This window comes from Dipteris shenzhenensis, chromosome 10, assembly GCF_047967505.1.
Source record: "Dipteris shenzhenensis isolate YYH24624 ecotype China chromosome 10, Dip_SZ_1.0, whole genome shotgun sequence".
Classification (NCBI taxonomy): Eukaryota; Viridiplantae; Streptophyta; class Polypodiopsida; order Gleicheniales; family Dipteridaceae; genus Dipteris; species Dipteris shenzhenensis.
The window spans coordinates 17,366,374-17,383,122 of NC_141605.1; the positions used below are offsets into that span (position 1 = coordinate 17,366,374).

The following is a 16,749-nucleotide window of genomic DNA, read 5'->3' on the forward strand; positions in this document are numbered from 1 at the left end:
ACTCTCTTCTTACCTGGATTTACAGCTTTCCTCCATTCTCTCTTCAGCCTTGGACAAAGCCCAACCATCTGTGCAAAAGTAATATCCACCTTTCTGTTAGACAAATCAGCAATCAAGTCATATTCAGCCTGCTCCTCCCCCAAGGGATAATCAGCTGTTTTGTATTTCTGTCTGGGCTTCCTCACCTTTTTCCTCTGGTAAGTAACAACATCTTCAACCTGCTTACTCTTTTTAACACTTGGCTCTCCTTCTTCATCCCTGTCTCTCTTCCCAAGGGGCAAAACATCCAAATCACTCTCTTCCAATCCAAGCACGCTGACAAACTGGCCTTTCCCCTTATCTTCAAAGGGAACCTTCTTTACTCCGTTACTACTTGAAGGTCCAAGCTCTTTTATCTCCACTCCATGATCAGTTGACCTATCATTTAAATTTGAAGGAAGTGGGTACACATCACCGCCAACTCTGGGAGGCTTATCACATTGAGTACTATAATGTCCCCAATCTAGACAATTGAAGCATTGCACATACGGAGCGTACACTCCTCGTCCTCTCCCGCCTTGCAAAGGTGCTTGAACACTTGAATTGGATGCATTACTTGCTCCTCTACCACCTGGAGTGCGACCTCGTCCTCTTCCTGCCATAAGGTTTAAGCTGAGATTCTTCATTAATTCAGCCATTTCATGAATTTCATCCTTCATTGATCCCTCTTTCTTTTCTTCTGGCCTCACTGGCTCAATTACATTCTGCACAGGCATCTCTGTAACAGAAGGAACAACGGGCACGCCATACTCCAACTGAATCATCCTTCTTTGCTTCCTCTCTTTCTCCTTAGCCACTCTCAGGGCTTCCTCAAAAGTTGGTAGGTCCTTCACCTCAACCTTCACCCGTATCTCAGGCTTTAATCCTGCAATAAATCTATCCTTCTTTATGACACGAGGTGGTACTTCTGGCAAAAGAATTGCCTGCCATTTATTCCACATGACCATAAATCTACTCACATAATCATCCACAGTTTGGTCTTTCCTTTGATACAAAGCACATAACTCCCTCCATACTCCATCTGCATCCCTGGTACATGCAAACCATGTTAAAAAACCACTTCTTACCTCTCCATAAGTGAGATTCCTGCGTTCTCCTTGCTCATTTTGAAAACTGGCCTGAAATTCCTGCAACCATGTACGAGCTTCCCCTACCAAGCAATAAGTCAAGATTTGCAACAATACTTCAGGTGCATTCCTGTCTTTGATAAGAGCAGTAAATTCCATGCTCTCAATGAACTTCTCCGGATCTTCACTGGGCAGACCATAAAATCTTACAAGATCTTGAGCCATCTTCACTCTCTCTGAGCACTCTTTGACTTGGGTGGACTATCACTCACCAAAACAAAGACCGTTCCCAAGCAGGATCGCCAACACAATGATGTGAAAAAAAAAGAAACACAAGACTATCCTCAGGCAAACACAAAATGACTCAATACTTCATCGCTGACCCCCATACAATCATATCCACTTCTTCAGAATCCAACTCCAGAGGCAAAGTCGTATTTTCAGGACTTCTTCGGGATCAGTACTGTAATATGGTAGCTCTTAAGGTAGAGCCTATGCATTGACTCTCAGAGCGGGTATCCAGAGCACACAAGTGACAAGTCGACCTCCCACATAATCCGACTAGAACACACCCAGACTCTTTGAAAGAGGGGAGAGACTACACAGCCCAAAACAACTTAATTTAGAACTGCACTTTTCCCCAAAAAAAATCTCAGAAAGCAGTCAACCTCAAACACTACGAACCCACAGCCCACTGCTCAATGGCCAGCACGACTCCCAAGGCCACAAGCTATTCAAAAGGAGAACTGGCCGATACCATCATCTGAAAAACTGCATGTATATTCACCGTACAAGCAGCCGTACAATCATACGTACGACAGTAGGTCCGTACAACCATTCAGTAATCCGTACAGTCTGCATTAAATGACGACCACCTTCCGTACAGCTCGTAGAAGCCACTTTTGATGACCCGTACGTGCCTGTTCAGCCTGCGATCAAGGCACCGTACTAGCAGTCCGTACTGATCGACGAAAACACCTCCGTACAATCTCGTACTGCAGCCCGTACAAAAATCCACACTTCAGTCCGTACCACTCGTACGGTTCTTTCCAGCCCTCAACCCACGCACATTACCCGATGCAAGGCTGCCCCTCGTTCTCAAAGCTCCCTTCTCATCACGTAGAAGCCCATATTTTCATAGGCGCTCAGCCCTTCGTCTATGCACACAGCTTTTCGTATAGCTCGTCTGTCCCTCACCGACTCCTCCTCTTCTCCTTTATCTGCAAACTCCCCGACTCCACGTACCATGCTGCTCATCAACCAGAAGCTTCCCTCTTCTATTACGTAGCCACATGTATGAGCACGATGCCTTCTCAATCTGTCCAGCCACCTCAGCCTAATCTGCCACCTCACTAGTGACATTTCACCACTCTCAAGACATTTCCCCCAAATCACATTAAATGCACATTTTGGACCTTTAGTCACACAATTTCCACACACATTAGCATGCACATTAATGGTTGCATGCTTCCCCATATACACATATGAAAAGCCCCTTGACATGGGCACCAAAACATGTCGAGTTCCCGTAACATACAAGTGCACATTGACTCAGGAAAATATAAAAAAAAAAACCCTTCATGACTTGACTTTACATGACCCCAAAAACATTTCACTTGACCACACACTGGATACCCTTGCTCTGGAAGTCTGATACAACCACATTGCATTTCATCATCTCCCTGATAAGTCCCTGCAAAAAGCTTTTAGTCTTTCAAGTTCAAAATAAAAGTGTCTTTTACATGTGCAGCCAGTTACATTGGCTTATTCACACACAACCCGCAATTTAACACTATCATGTGTTCAGTGTCTACCTTCATGCACAATCTATGTGGAGAAAAATATATACAGATTTTATCCTATCATCGTTAGACAACATTTTGTTGCCAAAGAGTTCTCCATGACATAAGTTTCTTCATAGAAGGGCTCACATTGGAAGCTCGCAAAGATCAGATTATTACAAAAGCTTCCTAAGAAAAGTACATGCTACAGAGTTACCAGGTTTCATATAGCCATGGACTTGCGAACTCCCATTCCAAAATCCCATATCCATGGGTGAAAAGCATCACAGGTAGTCACTAGGGAATGTTTTGGAGGTTGGTAAATGTTCCCATCTCATTGAAATTCGAGTGCTCGGCTTGCGTCTTGACATATTTGCCTTGGCTGTCTTGTTGCACCTTGTGTGTCATATGCCAATGTTTTTCTTGGATGCAACTTTACTTGTGTCCCCACGAGGTGAGTCCATAGGGGTATTCGGGCTTGGTGCAAGCAAGTGGCATGACACCTATTGTGCATCCAATGAGGCTGATTATGGCCCTTTCAATGCAGCTCTTTTCCCAAAAGCAAACATTTCTCTTTGATAGTTCAAACTTTTATGAAGAGCGTCTTGTTCCGTGGTCACCTCTATTAGTCACTAGTTTGTATTTGTTGGGACAGTCTTAGTGCTAGCAACCTCCTCCTCTAATTGTTTCACCTTCTTATTCTGTTTCTTACATTTCTTGTTATAAATGCTGCATTCAAACCTAAAAATTTCAATCAGAATGCTCAACATTACTTGCTATGGCCTTGAATATTTTATTAGTGGACTTGGTTTTTCTACTTTCACCTTAGTAATAAGTTGCAGTGTGTATCACCATGATTTCCTTGGTTAGCACAAAGATAACCTTATTTATAAAATGCATATCTTATTTATTTATGAACTCATTGGGCCATTGATTCAGTATTCACTATTATCAAAAAGAATATGGTCAGTACTTTGACTAGAGTTATCTCGTAAAGCTTTTGCCTTAATCCCATTATTTGCTAGCCATGATTATATATTTATTTCTTGTTAGCTAAGTAACTTACTTAAAAGAGCTCATAAAGTCCAGACCCCATGTTTGGAATGCTTCCCATGGCCTATTGAGTGCAAAGCCATGATTGCTTGGTAGCAGGGCATTGCTAGCAATGGTAAGTAGCATCTCAAAACAATGTCACTACCACAACCTTGCTTGCATCACCTTTTGGGCACCAAAATAGCCAATTGACACTCCTTGATGCACTTGCTCTAATATCAAATGTCTTTCATGGGGCAACAACCATCATTGTACTATCCCATCTGCTCCTTGGTGGCATAATTGACCTACAATAAATCATGTAATGCCAAGCTTTTAAAGCTACCGTCATGAAATATATAGAATATTAGTAAAACAATTTCAAGTTTTTTGAAACACTTCAAAATGAAACATGTAGCAGTGAAAGAAAGTTAAAAGCATATGACATGGTAAACTAGGATTTTTTACAAGGGCCCCTTCTTCATTTTTGACTTTCAAATGCTTGGATTAGAGGGGTTTCCTCCTTGTACAGATCAGCCCACATCCAAGTGCTTATCAAGGGGAGAGATTTTCAAATTTCCAGATCTGTCAGAGGATGCTCTCTAGCCCCCTTTCTCTTTTTGTTTGTGGCTGAAGCTGTGAGTAACTGTCTAGATCTCAAGTTGATATATTGGGGTTGAGACTTCCCCTACGACAGGAGGAAGAGCGCTCAGACAATGAGTTGATGGATGACACTGCGATTGTCTTGGATGCCACTTTTTAGACTCTCACTTCTTTTAGGGCTGCCTTGGATTTATTTTGTACTGCAGCAGGTGCACACATCCAATGGCTTTTGGATTAGTGACGAGGATGGTAAGGGGACTTATGTGTGGGATAGAGCCATGGGAAAATTTATTTATTTGCTGCATATGGTTTTGTATGCCTTCTTTGGGTGGAGATTGGATGGATAGTATCAGATGGATCTTCCTTCAGCCCATCTCAGGTCTTTCTCTTCTTCTCTTATGGCTACTATCCTAAAAGCTTGGGCCAGCTTTAGTACTCTTCGGAGAATCCTCCCCTCCTCTCTGGAAGATCATGTGGAATGATAGCATACTTGATGAATATGGCAGACCTCTTGGCATTGTAGTGGTCTAGATGGGAGAGAGGCCTTGCCTCTTTAGCAGGATCTTGGGAAGCTTTCACAAAATTTCTAGAGGATCGTAAAGTATAATTGGTACGTCACCTCAGAGGAAGTGCAGGGGGAATTGAGCAAATTGATGCAACCATACCCATGGATTGGGCTGACACATATGACAAGCTTGTTTCTTGCTCTACTTGGATGGGGGCTTTCACAAGGAGAGGTATTTCCATACAAATTATAGCACTACAATAGTCAGATGAGGATACATTGATCTTCGATGTTCAAAGAGAAGGCATGCTGTCCAGACCTACTCATGATATCCTATTGGGAGTTCCTTTGTAGTTTGTCAGGATCTTAGGTTATATGGGGCACAGCTCAGATTCACAATGGTACATAAACCCAGACCCACTTCTTCTCTCTTTGGGATCATTGAGGATTTTGCTATACGGAGGAGTTCCCATAAAGGTTTTACAGCGGGAACCTGGAGATTGGGAGCAGATTGATGCAAGGCACTGAGAGAAGATCATTCTTTTCATTCGTTACACAGTCAGTGATGCCAAGAAATTTCAAATTAGTTGTAGAGGATGGAGGCCCTTCAGAGCTCCTCAGTGGGAGAAATTTCAGATTTCTACTGATTTACATAAATTTTTTTTGGAGGAGACTTTGGAAATCTCTTAGGAATATAAAAATCACTCTTTTTTTTTGGATTTCTATTCATGGAGGGATTGTAGTGAACATGTGGAGGTTTAGGTTCGAGGTAGACTTAACTTGTTCTCAATACCATTCTGTTGTGGAGTCTATTCATCATTGTCTAAAGGATTGCAGACAGGCAAGGATCATTTGGAAGGGGATTGCCAAGATTTTTAGTATGCTTGCTCCATTTCCTTTCTTTATGGCTTGAAGCTCGGTAGCTTGGCTCTCTCTTTAGGGCCTTAGGTCTTTTATGAGAGACATGACTCTTCTTGGGCCCTCTCGATACGTACGGTGATATTTAGTTGAGTCATGCTCTTTGAATGATGTTCCCTTCTGACACTTTAGGCTTGAGCATGCATTTGTGGATTCTTCTCGGGAGATATTGGCGAGTATTTCAGCATGGTGTATCTAGAGAGCCAGATACACAGAGCCCTTGGATGAATCCTAGGTTCACCCTGCTCACACTTAGGCCATTATTTGAATAGATACTATTCATATGTTGATGGCCATTTGGACTAGCTTGCAGGGGACCTCACGAGTAGCTTTTAAGGGGCTCTTGTTTTTCTTGGAGTCCATTGCAGGGTTGAGATGGCACTTTCAGCCTCTTTATTTCTTGTGTACTCTGAGGAGTTTTTTATTGCATCCTTCTAGGGTGTTTTTTTAAATGCTTGCATGATGTATTTCTGCGTTGATCTTGCTCTCGCGGGTTTTTTAAATACTTAAGAGCTATTTAGTCCTCTCCTTGAAAAGAAAAAGAAAGAAAGTTGAAATGCCAAACAAACTACTTTTTTGTAAATTGTAAATTTGAAATCAATAATCTATAATAGAAAGCCTATCGTTTAGGATTTCATTGAAATGTTTTAGAGCTTGAAACATTTGATGTTTCAAGAGCTCTAAAACACATTTCCTAATGAGTATGATTGTAACCGGCCTTCAATAATCCAAAGGGTAGTAATCCTCGTCTACTCAGTCATAAACCTCATAAGTAGCCACAATGCAAGCTTTAATCACTTCAACCACTTAATAGTACTTAGAAATAAACTTCAACAACAACAATGGGGATGCTAGAATGCTCCCGCTCAGTGAAAACACTACACAATATACCCATTGGTCCCAAATGCCTTGGCACCGTATTTATTTAAGGCTTCTGAAAGGAAATGCTCTACGCCAGGGGCTCGCCCTTGTACCGTTCCTCTTTGCAATTCCTCTGACTATCTTTTGGGCATCTATTCCACAGTGCACCACTAGAATCCAACTAGCAAGGCACTTTTAGGCATCTACTTTTGACTTGACCCAACTGAAAGGCATCAAAGCATCCAAAGCACTAGCAAACTGTGCTCAAAGCAGACTCAAGGCTTTCAAATGCATCACATTGGCCCTCCGGCTTTTTCCTAGGCACACCCTTTGCTTTTGAGTGCTTGCTTAAGCCTGTGGGGACCAGAAAGGACTCCAAGCACAAGAAATACACTGCAGATAACTTCAAAAGAAGAAATAACAATCAAATGGAAGACAAAAACTAAATACCCATTGTTCGTGGCAGAGGGGCGAGCTCAGTCCTCCCCTATCTCCGCACGCCTATCCCCTGGCCAATTTTCTAGCAGCACGTTGGATGGACAAAAGCAGTAGAGCCTACCCCGCCTTCACAGCCACCCTCATCCACGTTTAAAACACCCGAACAACACAATCACAAGGCAAAAGGCATTCATTCAACATTCTTCTCTCTATAGTCCTCCTGATACAACTCACACTTGGATACATTTTCTCCAGAACCAGACAACCTCAAACAAAAACCCAGTGGACCACACAGCCCAACACAAGCGGACTCCTTCCTTCAATAACTCTGAAAACATTCAGCTTCAAATGCATCCAACCCACAATGCACATGAAGACTATCTTCTTGACTCTTCAAGACATCAACCCACAAAATGGCCACGGTCAGAAATTCTATCATGTCTTCCCGAGATCAACATCAACTACCAGAAAGGATGCGGCCTGCCATTTTACTAAGCAATAGCTCATAGTCACCCACATACAAGCCCACACAAAAGACATCTCAAGCAAGGACTTCGGCCTCTTTCATCTCATGCAAGCCCAACCACATTCTTGTTGTAGCTCATGCCTTCTTAGACCAAGGTACTCCAGCTTCTATACATGATTGTCCAGCCCGTGCTCTCGTTCAGCACCCTCTGTCATCACCCCAGAAGCTCCTTACACCGGCTGCAGCTTCTCCTACTGTTCTCGGAGCATACTCTTTGGCACCCGAGGTATTCTGCCCATAAAACACCCGCTTAGCCAAACGACTTTCTGCCTTTAGTCTCCGAGCAACCGTGTGTTCACTCGATGCATAGCCAGCCCATCTCCTCACCTATGCCACCCAAGGCAACAGCCCCCTGTGAAGTCTCGTTATCTCCTTCTTTCAGTGTTGGCCTTCCCTCAAGCTCTTCTTTCTGTATCGCGTCGCCACTCCAAAAGCTTCCTCGCTCTATCAAAAAGAGTCCCTCCTCAAAGATACTATCCCCGTCTCAAGATCTCCCAGCTTGCAGAACAAACGACCTCCGTCGTCTCAGGTCCTCCTAGCCCACACAGTCCTCGTAACCTCACAGCTTCTCTTCTCACAAGTCTTCTTCATCAATGTTATTTTCTCTTGACGCAGTCTGCCATCGCAACTTCTTTTCACAGAGCATACTAGCTCACAGACTCCCTTACGTGATACCAACAGCCTTTTAAAATTGAGACGCCACCTCCTGAAACTGATTGCTCATCACTTCGAGTCCCTCAACTCTTTTGCTCTCAATCCTTTTCCATCAGCCCCCGACAGTCCTGTTGTCCTCACCAAGCTCTGTTGAGGGATTCCCCACTGTCGTGTACCCCTAGCTCGTCCGGTCTTCAAGCTCCTTCTGAGCTCCTTCTGGCCGTCACCTTCATCGAGAAGAACCTCCCTTCAGCTCCACCGAGCACACCGACCTCCGGCTTCTCTTGTACATAAAACAGGCCAAACCTGTTCGTCAATTTTGCATGGACCTCCCACTATCAAACGACAGACCACATGCAGGTATGAGGGACTGCAGCTGCTTGTCGTGTATCTACTGCGAGCCTTCACGCGCTCATACTATCTCGTGGCTTCTCCCCTGCTCATGAAGCACACACAAAAACTAGAAGCTCCCCACACCAGCCACAGTCGACTTCTCCAGCAGCCTCTGAGCTCACCTTTTTGCCACGTGAAGTCCCCAGCAATCCATAATCGAGATCCCCTCCTATCTCAGAAGCTCCCTGCTTCTCCTGTTCTCCAGCACGTATATTGGCGACGCTTCTCCTCCAGGAGTCTCCCACCTTGCAGTTGCGACTCCCTCCACACTACGAGCCTCTCTCTCTCGTGATCCCCCCCCTTGTCTGGCTCCCTCTAGCCTCTCCTCTATCGAGAAGAGCCTCCCCTATATAAGAAGCTCCTTGCTCTCCCTCGATCCTTCCACAAGCTCGTCCTACTTCACGTTCATGCCAGCTTGTTGTCGAGAGCTTTCTCTTCCTCATCACGTAGCCACCTGCATGCATGCTTTTTTGATTATGGCCACGTCACCTTTTGCTTTTTCACCACTCTCCCCCTTCCCTTCAAACTTTACACTAAGGCAATTAGTGCACCTTATCCAACCTTAGGCACTCCACCTTTGCACATATCCTTCAAGCAAATTTTTATTATTTGATTGCCACATATAACCGCGAGTCCATGAAGCTCAAGTGCCTGATGCGCCCACATTGCTTTTCATCATCTCCCAGAAGTCCATGTAGAAGCGTCTTCCATCTCAAGACAATATGTCATCAGTGTGGAGTCCATCATGAGGCCACCCACAGCTCATTTCCACAACCAACTAGCTATGTACATAGCGATGCACTCACCCAGCAACATGCAACAAGTGAAAAATATTTTTCCTTTTTATCCACACAACGTGTCTTCCAGCCTCCGAGAGAAGGGAGAAAGAACATATAGAAGGCGGAAGCAAGGTAAGAAAAGAACTGGAGAGGCTAGGGTTTATAGATCTCCCTCAAATGGCAAGGAGAATTCGTACAGAAAGAACGATCTGCCTCGGGATTTGTGCCTTGTTGTGATCACCTCGGGATCATAGTTGCACGAAACGTGCGTTTCGTGACAGGAAACGGAAACGGCGAAACGGAAACGCCGTTTCGTCAAGAAACGGCGTTTCGTTTCTGCCGTTTTTTCAGAAACCCTAAAAACGGGTTTTCTCTCTCTTCTTTCGGATTTCGCCGCGGCCTGCTCCGTTTTTCGCCGCCTCCTTCCAGAATCCGCCTCCTTCCAGCATCCTTCAAGCTCTCTCCATCCCGATTCCCATCCTTTGCTCTTGGACCTGCCCTCACCTCCATCCGTCTCTGAGCTCTCTCCATCCTCTTCATCCTTTGCTCCATCTTCTCCATCCTTGGCAGCCTGCTCTCCTGACTCCATCCCTCCATCCTTCTTCTCTCCATCCTCTCTTTAATCTTACCTTCTACCTCTCCATCCTCCTCCTCTCCATTCTCCTTCACTTCTACCTCTCCATCCTCTCCATCCTCTTTTACCTCTATCTCTCCATCCTCCTTCTACAATCTACCTCCCATCCTTTCTCACGACTCACGAGTCACTTGTGACCTCTCCATCCTCCTTCTCACCTCTCCATCCTCCGCAATGCCGAGAGATGCTTATTGGGTCCATGTCTCCCTCCTGGATAGTTATAAAGGAGGCGGTGGCTCCAAGAAGTGGAGATGCAACTATTGCGGCGTAAGCAAGACGGGGTCTGTCACACGGGTGAAAGACCATCTAGCAGGTGTTCCCTGCAAGGATGTAGGACCTTGTGAGTTCGTGCCTACTGCAGTGAAAGGTGGCCTAGCAGAATGGAAGCGTGCGCGTATGGCAGCCTTGGCTGCAAAAAGTGGAGGACAAGGGCTGCAAGATGAAGAAGAGGCTGCTGACACTGAGCCATTGGATGATGCCAGCACATTGGGTTCTGCAAAGAGAAGTAGAGGGGCATCAACTACATCGAGCGCAGGTCCTAGTGCCACAAGAACACCCTTGCCACATGGATCAATTAGTGTGGATGCTAGTGCGGGGAAAAGAGGATCACTGCAAAGGTCTAGCATTCAAGCACGCTTGCAAAAGCAAGCAGTGAAGGAGGCCACTAGTGAGCTCACAAAGCTCTTCATACAATGTGCAATACCCTTTCATGTGGCGAAGACTACACGATGGAGGAAGGCCATGAGAGCCGTAAGCCGCATTGGGTATGAATGGGAAGGGCCTACATATGAGGCCTTGCGGACAAGAGAGCTAAAAAGAGAGAGGGAATGTGTGGAAGACCAAATGAAGCCCTTGAAAGAGACTTGGAAAAAATATGGATGCACACTCTTATGCGATGGATGGTCAGATGCACGCAAGAGGAATGTGTACAATATTTTAGTATCTTCTTGCAAGGGAACCATGTTCTTGAGAGCCATAGATGCTTCCACTGCAGGTACAGTGATTACAGGGCTGTATATTTGGGAGCATTTACGGGCAGCCATTATGGAGATAGGTGTTGAGTATGTGGTGCAGGTGGTGACAGATAATGGCAGCAATTGTGTGTCAATGGGTGCCATGTTAGAAGATGAGTTCCCTAAGATTGTGTGGACACCCTGTGCCTCACATTGCCTTGATCTTTTGATCGAGGACCTAGGGAAGATACCTTGGATTGATGCCATCTTCTCCACAGCCCGCAGTATCGTGAAGTTTGTCACGAAGAGACCCAAAGTCCTCAGCATCTATCGGGCTTACAGTGACCTTGAGCTATTGAAACCTCCAACCACAAGGTTTGCTTACATGTTCATAGTGGTGGAGAGGCTTGTGCGAGTGCGCCAGGGCTTGTTGCGCACGGTTGTGTCTCGGGAGTGGGGAGATTGGGATGATAGAGGCCAAGCAAAGTCTATCAAATTTTTTCGCATGATCATGGATGAGTCTTGGTGGAATGAGGCAGAGGCATTAATCAAATCGATTAATCCTATCTACACGGTGCTTCGCATCACAGACATGGAGGGAAGCACATTAGGGCTCTTGTACGAGTTTATGGACAAGATTGGAGAGGCCCTCAACAGAAACACTTTCCTATCGCCTGATAAGTAAGACTTTTTACTTTTGTAATATGTATAATTATTGCAGTTACTAAATGGCAATTTGTTATCATGAAGCCTGGAATTTTCAGATATATATTATGTATGTACTTACTACTATTATCTATAGTCTATGAATTTTGCATGCATAATGCATTCTAATTTCTTGTGGCATGATTTAGGGTTGAGTCCATCCGTGCTATATGGAATAAGCGGTGGAATTGGTTCCACCGCCCAATCCATGCGGTGGCACATGTATTGCATCCGCTCTGGCGCAGTCAAGAGCAATATGAGAATGACGAGTTGGAGGAGGGGATGCAACAGTATCTACAAAATTGGACGGGTGGTGACTTGGAGATGCAACGAAGACTGGAGGATGAACTTCTATTGTTCCGCAATCATAGCCTCTCCTTTGGTCGACCTACAGCTAGGCTCCGAGAGACACAGTTGCAACCTGTCTCCTGGTGGGAGAAATATGGCAACTGTACTCCTACTTTGGTAAGAGTCTAAGAGACAAGTTCCAACGCCACTAGTTGGAGCTTAGTCGTTAAGTAATTTGAAGTTTTATCTACTACAAATATGTTTAAAGTTATCAAGTTCCTGATACTTATCTCGGCTTAATTGGCTTATGGCAGAAACGCCTTGCTATACGTGTTCTCTCACAGGACTGCAGTTCCGGTCCTTGTGAGAGGAACTGGAGCACTTGGGCCCTCTTTCACACAAAGAAGAGGAACAGATTGAGCACGGCTCAATTGGAGCGGTTGGTGTTTTGTCATTGCAACCTCCGTCTCCTTGAGTTCACCGCCGGCTGCCCCGAACCTCGCCAAGTAAATGTAGACAAGGTGGACGTGGAGAAGATGGAGGTCATCCCAGATATCCCACGGGAGGAGCTGGACATATACACCATGTTGTATGAGGAGCTGTCAGCACCAGCACACCACACACGATCATACACTCAACCATCTGGAGATGGTGCTAGTACTTCAGTTGCACCCGATGGTCCTGATCCTGATGTTGACGATTCTTCTTCAGACAGTGACACAGATGCCTCGAACTTATCTGAGGACGCAGAGGATGACGATGACGAGGAGGCCATGGATGATGCAGATGATCAGTAGTCCTGCTGTTTTTTTATATCATCCATGAGTGCTTTTATTTTGAGTCTTGCATGACTCATGAGTCATGAGTCATGAATCATGATCATGAAATTTGTGGACCATGAATCATGATCGTCTATGGAGTCTGGACATTGAATACTTTCAAGTTTCAAGTTTCAAGTTTCAAGTTTCAAGTTTCAACTTGTGTGCTAAGTTTAAACTTTAAGTACTTCAAACTTCTAAATTTCAGATTCTTGTAATGCCAAACTTGTTAGTCATGACTCATGATACATGTTGATTTCAGATTATTGAAGCATCATTCAAGAATTTAGAATCATAGAGGCATGAACCATGAATGATGCATTGATGCTTGAAGGCTGAAGCCTGAAGCTTCAGCCTTCAAGTATAGATAATTGTAATTTGTATTATGTATGATTTGCACTCTATTGATAATTATATTATGTATAAAAAATAAATTTTTATACATAAATTGTATCATATTGCCGTTTCTTCCGTTTCCGTTTCGGCGGAGCCCGGAAACTCCGTTTCTTCCGTTTCTTCCGTTTCCGTTTCTTCCGTTTCCGTTTCGGCTGGTAACTATGCTCGGGATCTACGTCTAGCAGTTTTTTCAGTCACCTCGAGAGTCGTGTCAAAAGTTCGTGCACTCTGTACGAATTGTTCGTACAATCTGTATGGCAGTTGTACAACAACCTAGGGATGCGTGCCTATACCCTCGATCTGCGTGCAGCAGCAGAAAAGGACGTAGAATCCAACAAAAGTGTGATGGCGAGCAACCAATAGCAAAAAAGGCAAGCAAATTGTAAAGCTGGCAGAGAATTTTGTTCCAGGCTCCTTCTGCAGACCCTGGAATGCTTCAGGAGGGTGAGGGAGAGAGATGGTAGGTTGAGGGGAGCACATGCTTTGCATGCATGCCACTTGGCCCTTCATTAAAGTCCTAACCACCATACCAAGGACAACATTGGTTGTCCTTGGGACCAACTTTATAGCCCCTCTTAAATGCCTATGCCTTGCCCTTAGGACCTAGTGGGTGCACTTAGAAATTGCCCCTAGGGACTTCTGCACTTCCTCTAGCCAGTTTCTCACGGCCAAACTATTACTAGACTTAACCACGATTAACCTCGGGTTGAGTTACATTAAACTTTACATCACTTTTCACGTCACGACGACAATGATTGACCAAACAAAAGCAAGGTTTAACAATTCACATTACTACAGGTCTCCTAGCATATATTGCCTAAACTTTTGGACATTGTATACCATTCCTAGGGCTCCATGCTCAGTGGTGCTATAGTTACAATCGGGTAACTATTTTCTCTTGGCATAAGACATAAGGCAATCCACCTCCCCTTTAAGTCGTGGAAGAATAGTCTCAATTACATAGCCTATATGGACATGGAATATCATGTCCGACCTTGGTTGTTGCAATATTGGCAACTGCATTGCTCAGTTCTTGAGTTCTTGAAAATCTTAGTCTCATTCATTGGCTCTTTCGAATCAAGTTTTTTGCAAGTTCCTTGTATGGAGGTCCAATGACTGCAACAAGATCCTTAATAAATTGCTTGTTAAAATTGATAAAGTCCATAAACGACCTTAGTCGATAAAGCCCATAATGATGTTGGCTTTGACATTGCGTGTATTACCTCTTAGCCATGATGGTGACTTTGGAAATCGTATGGCATAGTAAAATCCTTGAATGTACTAAACTCGCACTTGGTGGAATTTGACATATGTCCATGACATGATATATTTGGAAGGCTTTCTTCAAGCATGCGAGATGGGTTGCCTTGGTTGTGTAAACGCAAAAGGCACGAAAGAAAATAGTCATTAACTCCATCAAGCAATCTCGAAAACTTCCCACTTGAACCTCTAGTGCACTCTTTAGCACAAAAAGTGTGACACGACGTGCACAGACACCCCGCTCAGTGACAAGACTATCTATGATTGCTCTTCTTCTACAATTAAGGTTTGGTTATACATCTATGATGAGTAAATGCCATGGCCATCAACTTGGTCAAGAATGTCGTTCGTAAAAGTTATAGGAATGGATCTAGGGTACAATTTGTGCATTGAGCTTCTTGTAGTGCACCCAATAGGGAATAGCTAGTCACAACGACCCATAACATAAATGAATCTTGCTCGGAGCAGTTGGTCCCTCTTCCTTCTCCTTTTTGGCATAGTTGGGATTCATCCAATACTAATGTTGCCAGATTGGGTGCATCAAGTATCAATCGTATTCTCTATTGGCGAACAATGATAAGACTTTGTCTATGAGCTCGATGGGAGACTTTGGGTTGACTCAGGCAGTACGAGGCTTTTCTAATGCTGATAAATTCAGCTCTTGAACAGCTTCAAGGATGATGCCTTTGGTTTCATCAAGCTGATGCTGTGGCTCTTCTTGGATGATGTGATCTCTTGTTCAATCGTCCGTGAAACTCTTGGGATTACATGTCCTAGTAATGTGCCTTTTGCACTCTCTTCAGCTTGGTTATGACCTTGAACAGATCAGTCTCAGACGTAGGTATGCTATCCAGCTCCATGAACCAAGTTTTGATAGCTTGATGGAACTGATCGTCCACGATGAGATGTTGTAGTATTGTTCCCTTGTTGGCAATGTTTGAGGATTGGTGGTATCCTCATTTTAAGGTCTTGATTCTCTAGTCATGCAATGCTCCGCCTCTCTTAAGAAAAGGGTAGTATGCACTACCTATATAGATCTTCTTGATTCCTCACATATGAGTGTGTGCACGTGCACGCATGCACGCATAGGCGTGTGTGTAATTTGTCTGTTTTAGTTTATTCCTGTAAATGTTTGCACAGAAATGCAAGATAAGTTTTCCAGTATGTACTGATTGCTCAGTGCCTTTCAATTTTACAAAGTTTGGTGCAGGTTTTAGCGAATAAACAAAAGAGATGTGGCAAGAAAAGTGCAGGGTGCCCCATGATGAAAAAGCAGGGCCTTCAGAGGAAGTTCAAAGAGAAGGCTTGGGAATCAGAAGTTTTAGATATAGAAGATATGGTCCACATGGGGAAAAATCTTGGTACCTGCCCATACTATGGCTCACGGAAAATGGTGCCATCAGCAGATCTTGTGGTGCTACCATACCAGTCACTTCTGCATGGCCTTACTCGCGAGTCTCTTGGAGTCAAACTAAAAGGTTGTGTTGTGGTCATTGATGAGGCACATAACTTGGTGGATTCAATCACCAACATGCATAGCTACCGAATTTCAGCATCACAGGCAAGACAGCCTTTTGAATGCTGTTACTGAAGTTAGCTTGAAAACGCTGTCCCGTGCTGTTTGACCCACAGTATGAAGCATAGAAACAAAGCTTGGAAGACATTTTGATATGCCACACAAAAGTCTAATCATTCCTTACTTGTACAATGATCACAGCTTAGACAAGTGCAATCAGTGCTCTCTGCATATCTGGACAAGTTTAAAGAGAACCTTGGTGCTGGAAATCGGCGTTATATAGAGACATTATTGATTCTTATCCAAGCTTTTTTAAATTGTCTTTCTGCTGCTGCTGGAGATGCAGCTGGGCTGTGTAGCCGGGACAGTGGGGATAAGAGTACTTACAGAGCAATTGGGATCAGTGGGGATAAACAGGTGGAAATAATGACCATCAATGACTTCCTCTTTTCTTTAGATATTGACAATATCAACATGTTCAAGCTTTGGCAATATATTAAAGCCAGCAATATTGTGCACAAGGTTAGACAAGTTTATTTTCATTCTCTCTGGTCTTTCTTGGCTGGAATTCAGTAATAGATAA

The 16,749-nt window shown here is 44.1% G+C and overlaps 1 protein-coding gene across 1 annotated transcript in view; it reads left to right on the plus strand.

Moving 5' to 3' along the window:
* Positions 1-16,749, plus strand: part of LOC147897491 (RAD3-like DNA-binding helicase protein) — a 41,133-nt gene that overhangs the window by 21,774 nt on the left and 2,610 nt on the right. The window contains exons 4-5 of the mRNA XM_087380419.1: positions 15,861-16,211; positions 16,368-16,688. Coding sequence (XP_087236545.1) covers positions 15,861-16,211; positions 16,368-16,688 — 672 coding nt within the window. The remainder of the gene's footprint in view (positions 1-15,860; positions 16,212-16,367; positions 16,689-16,749) is intronic.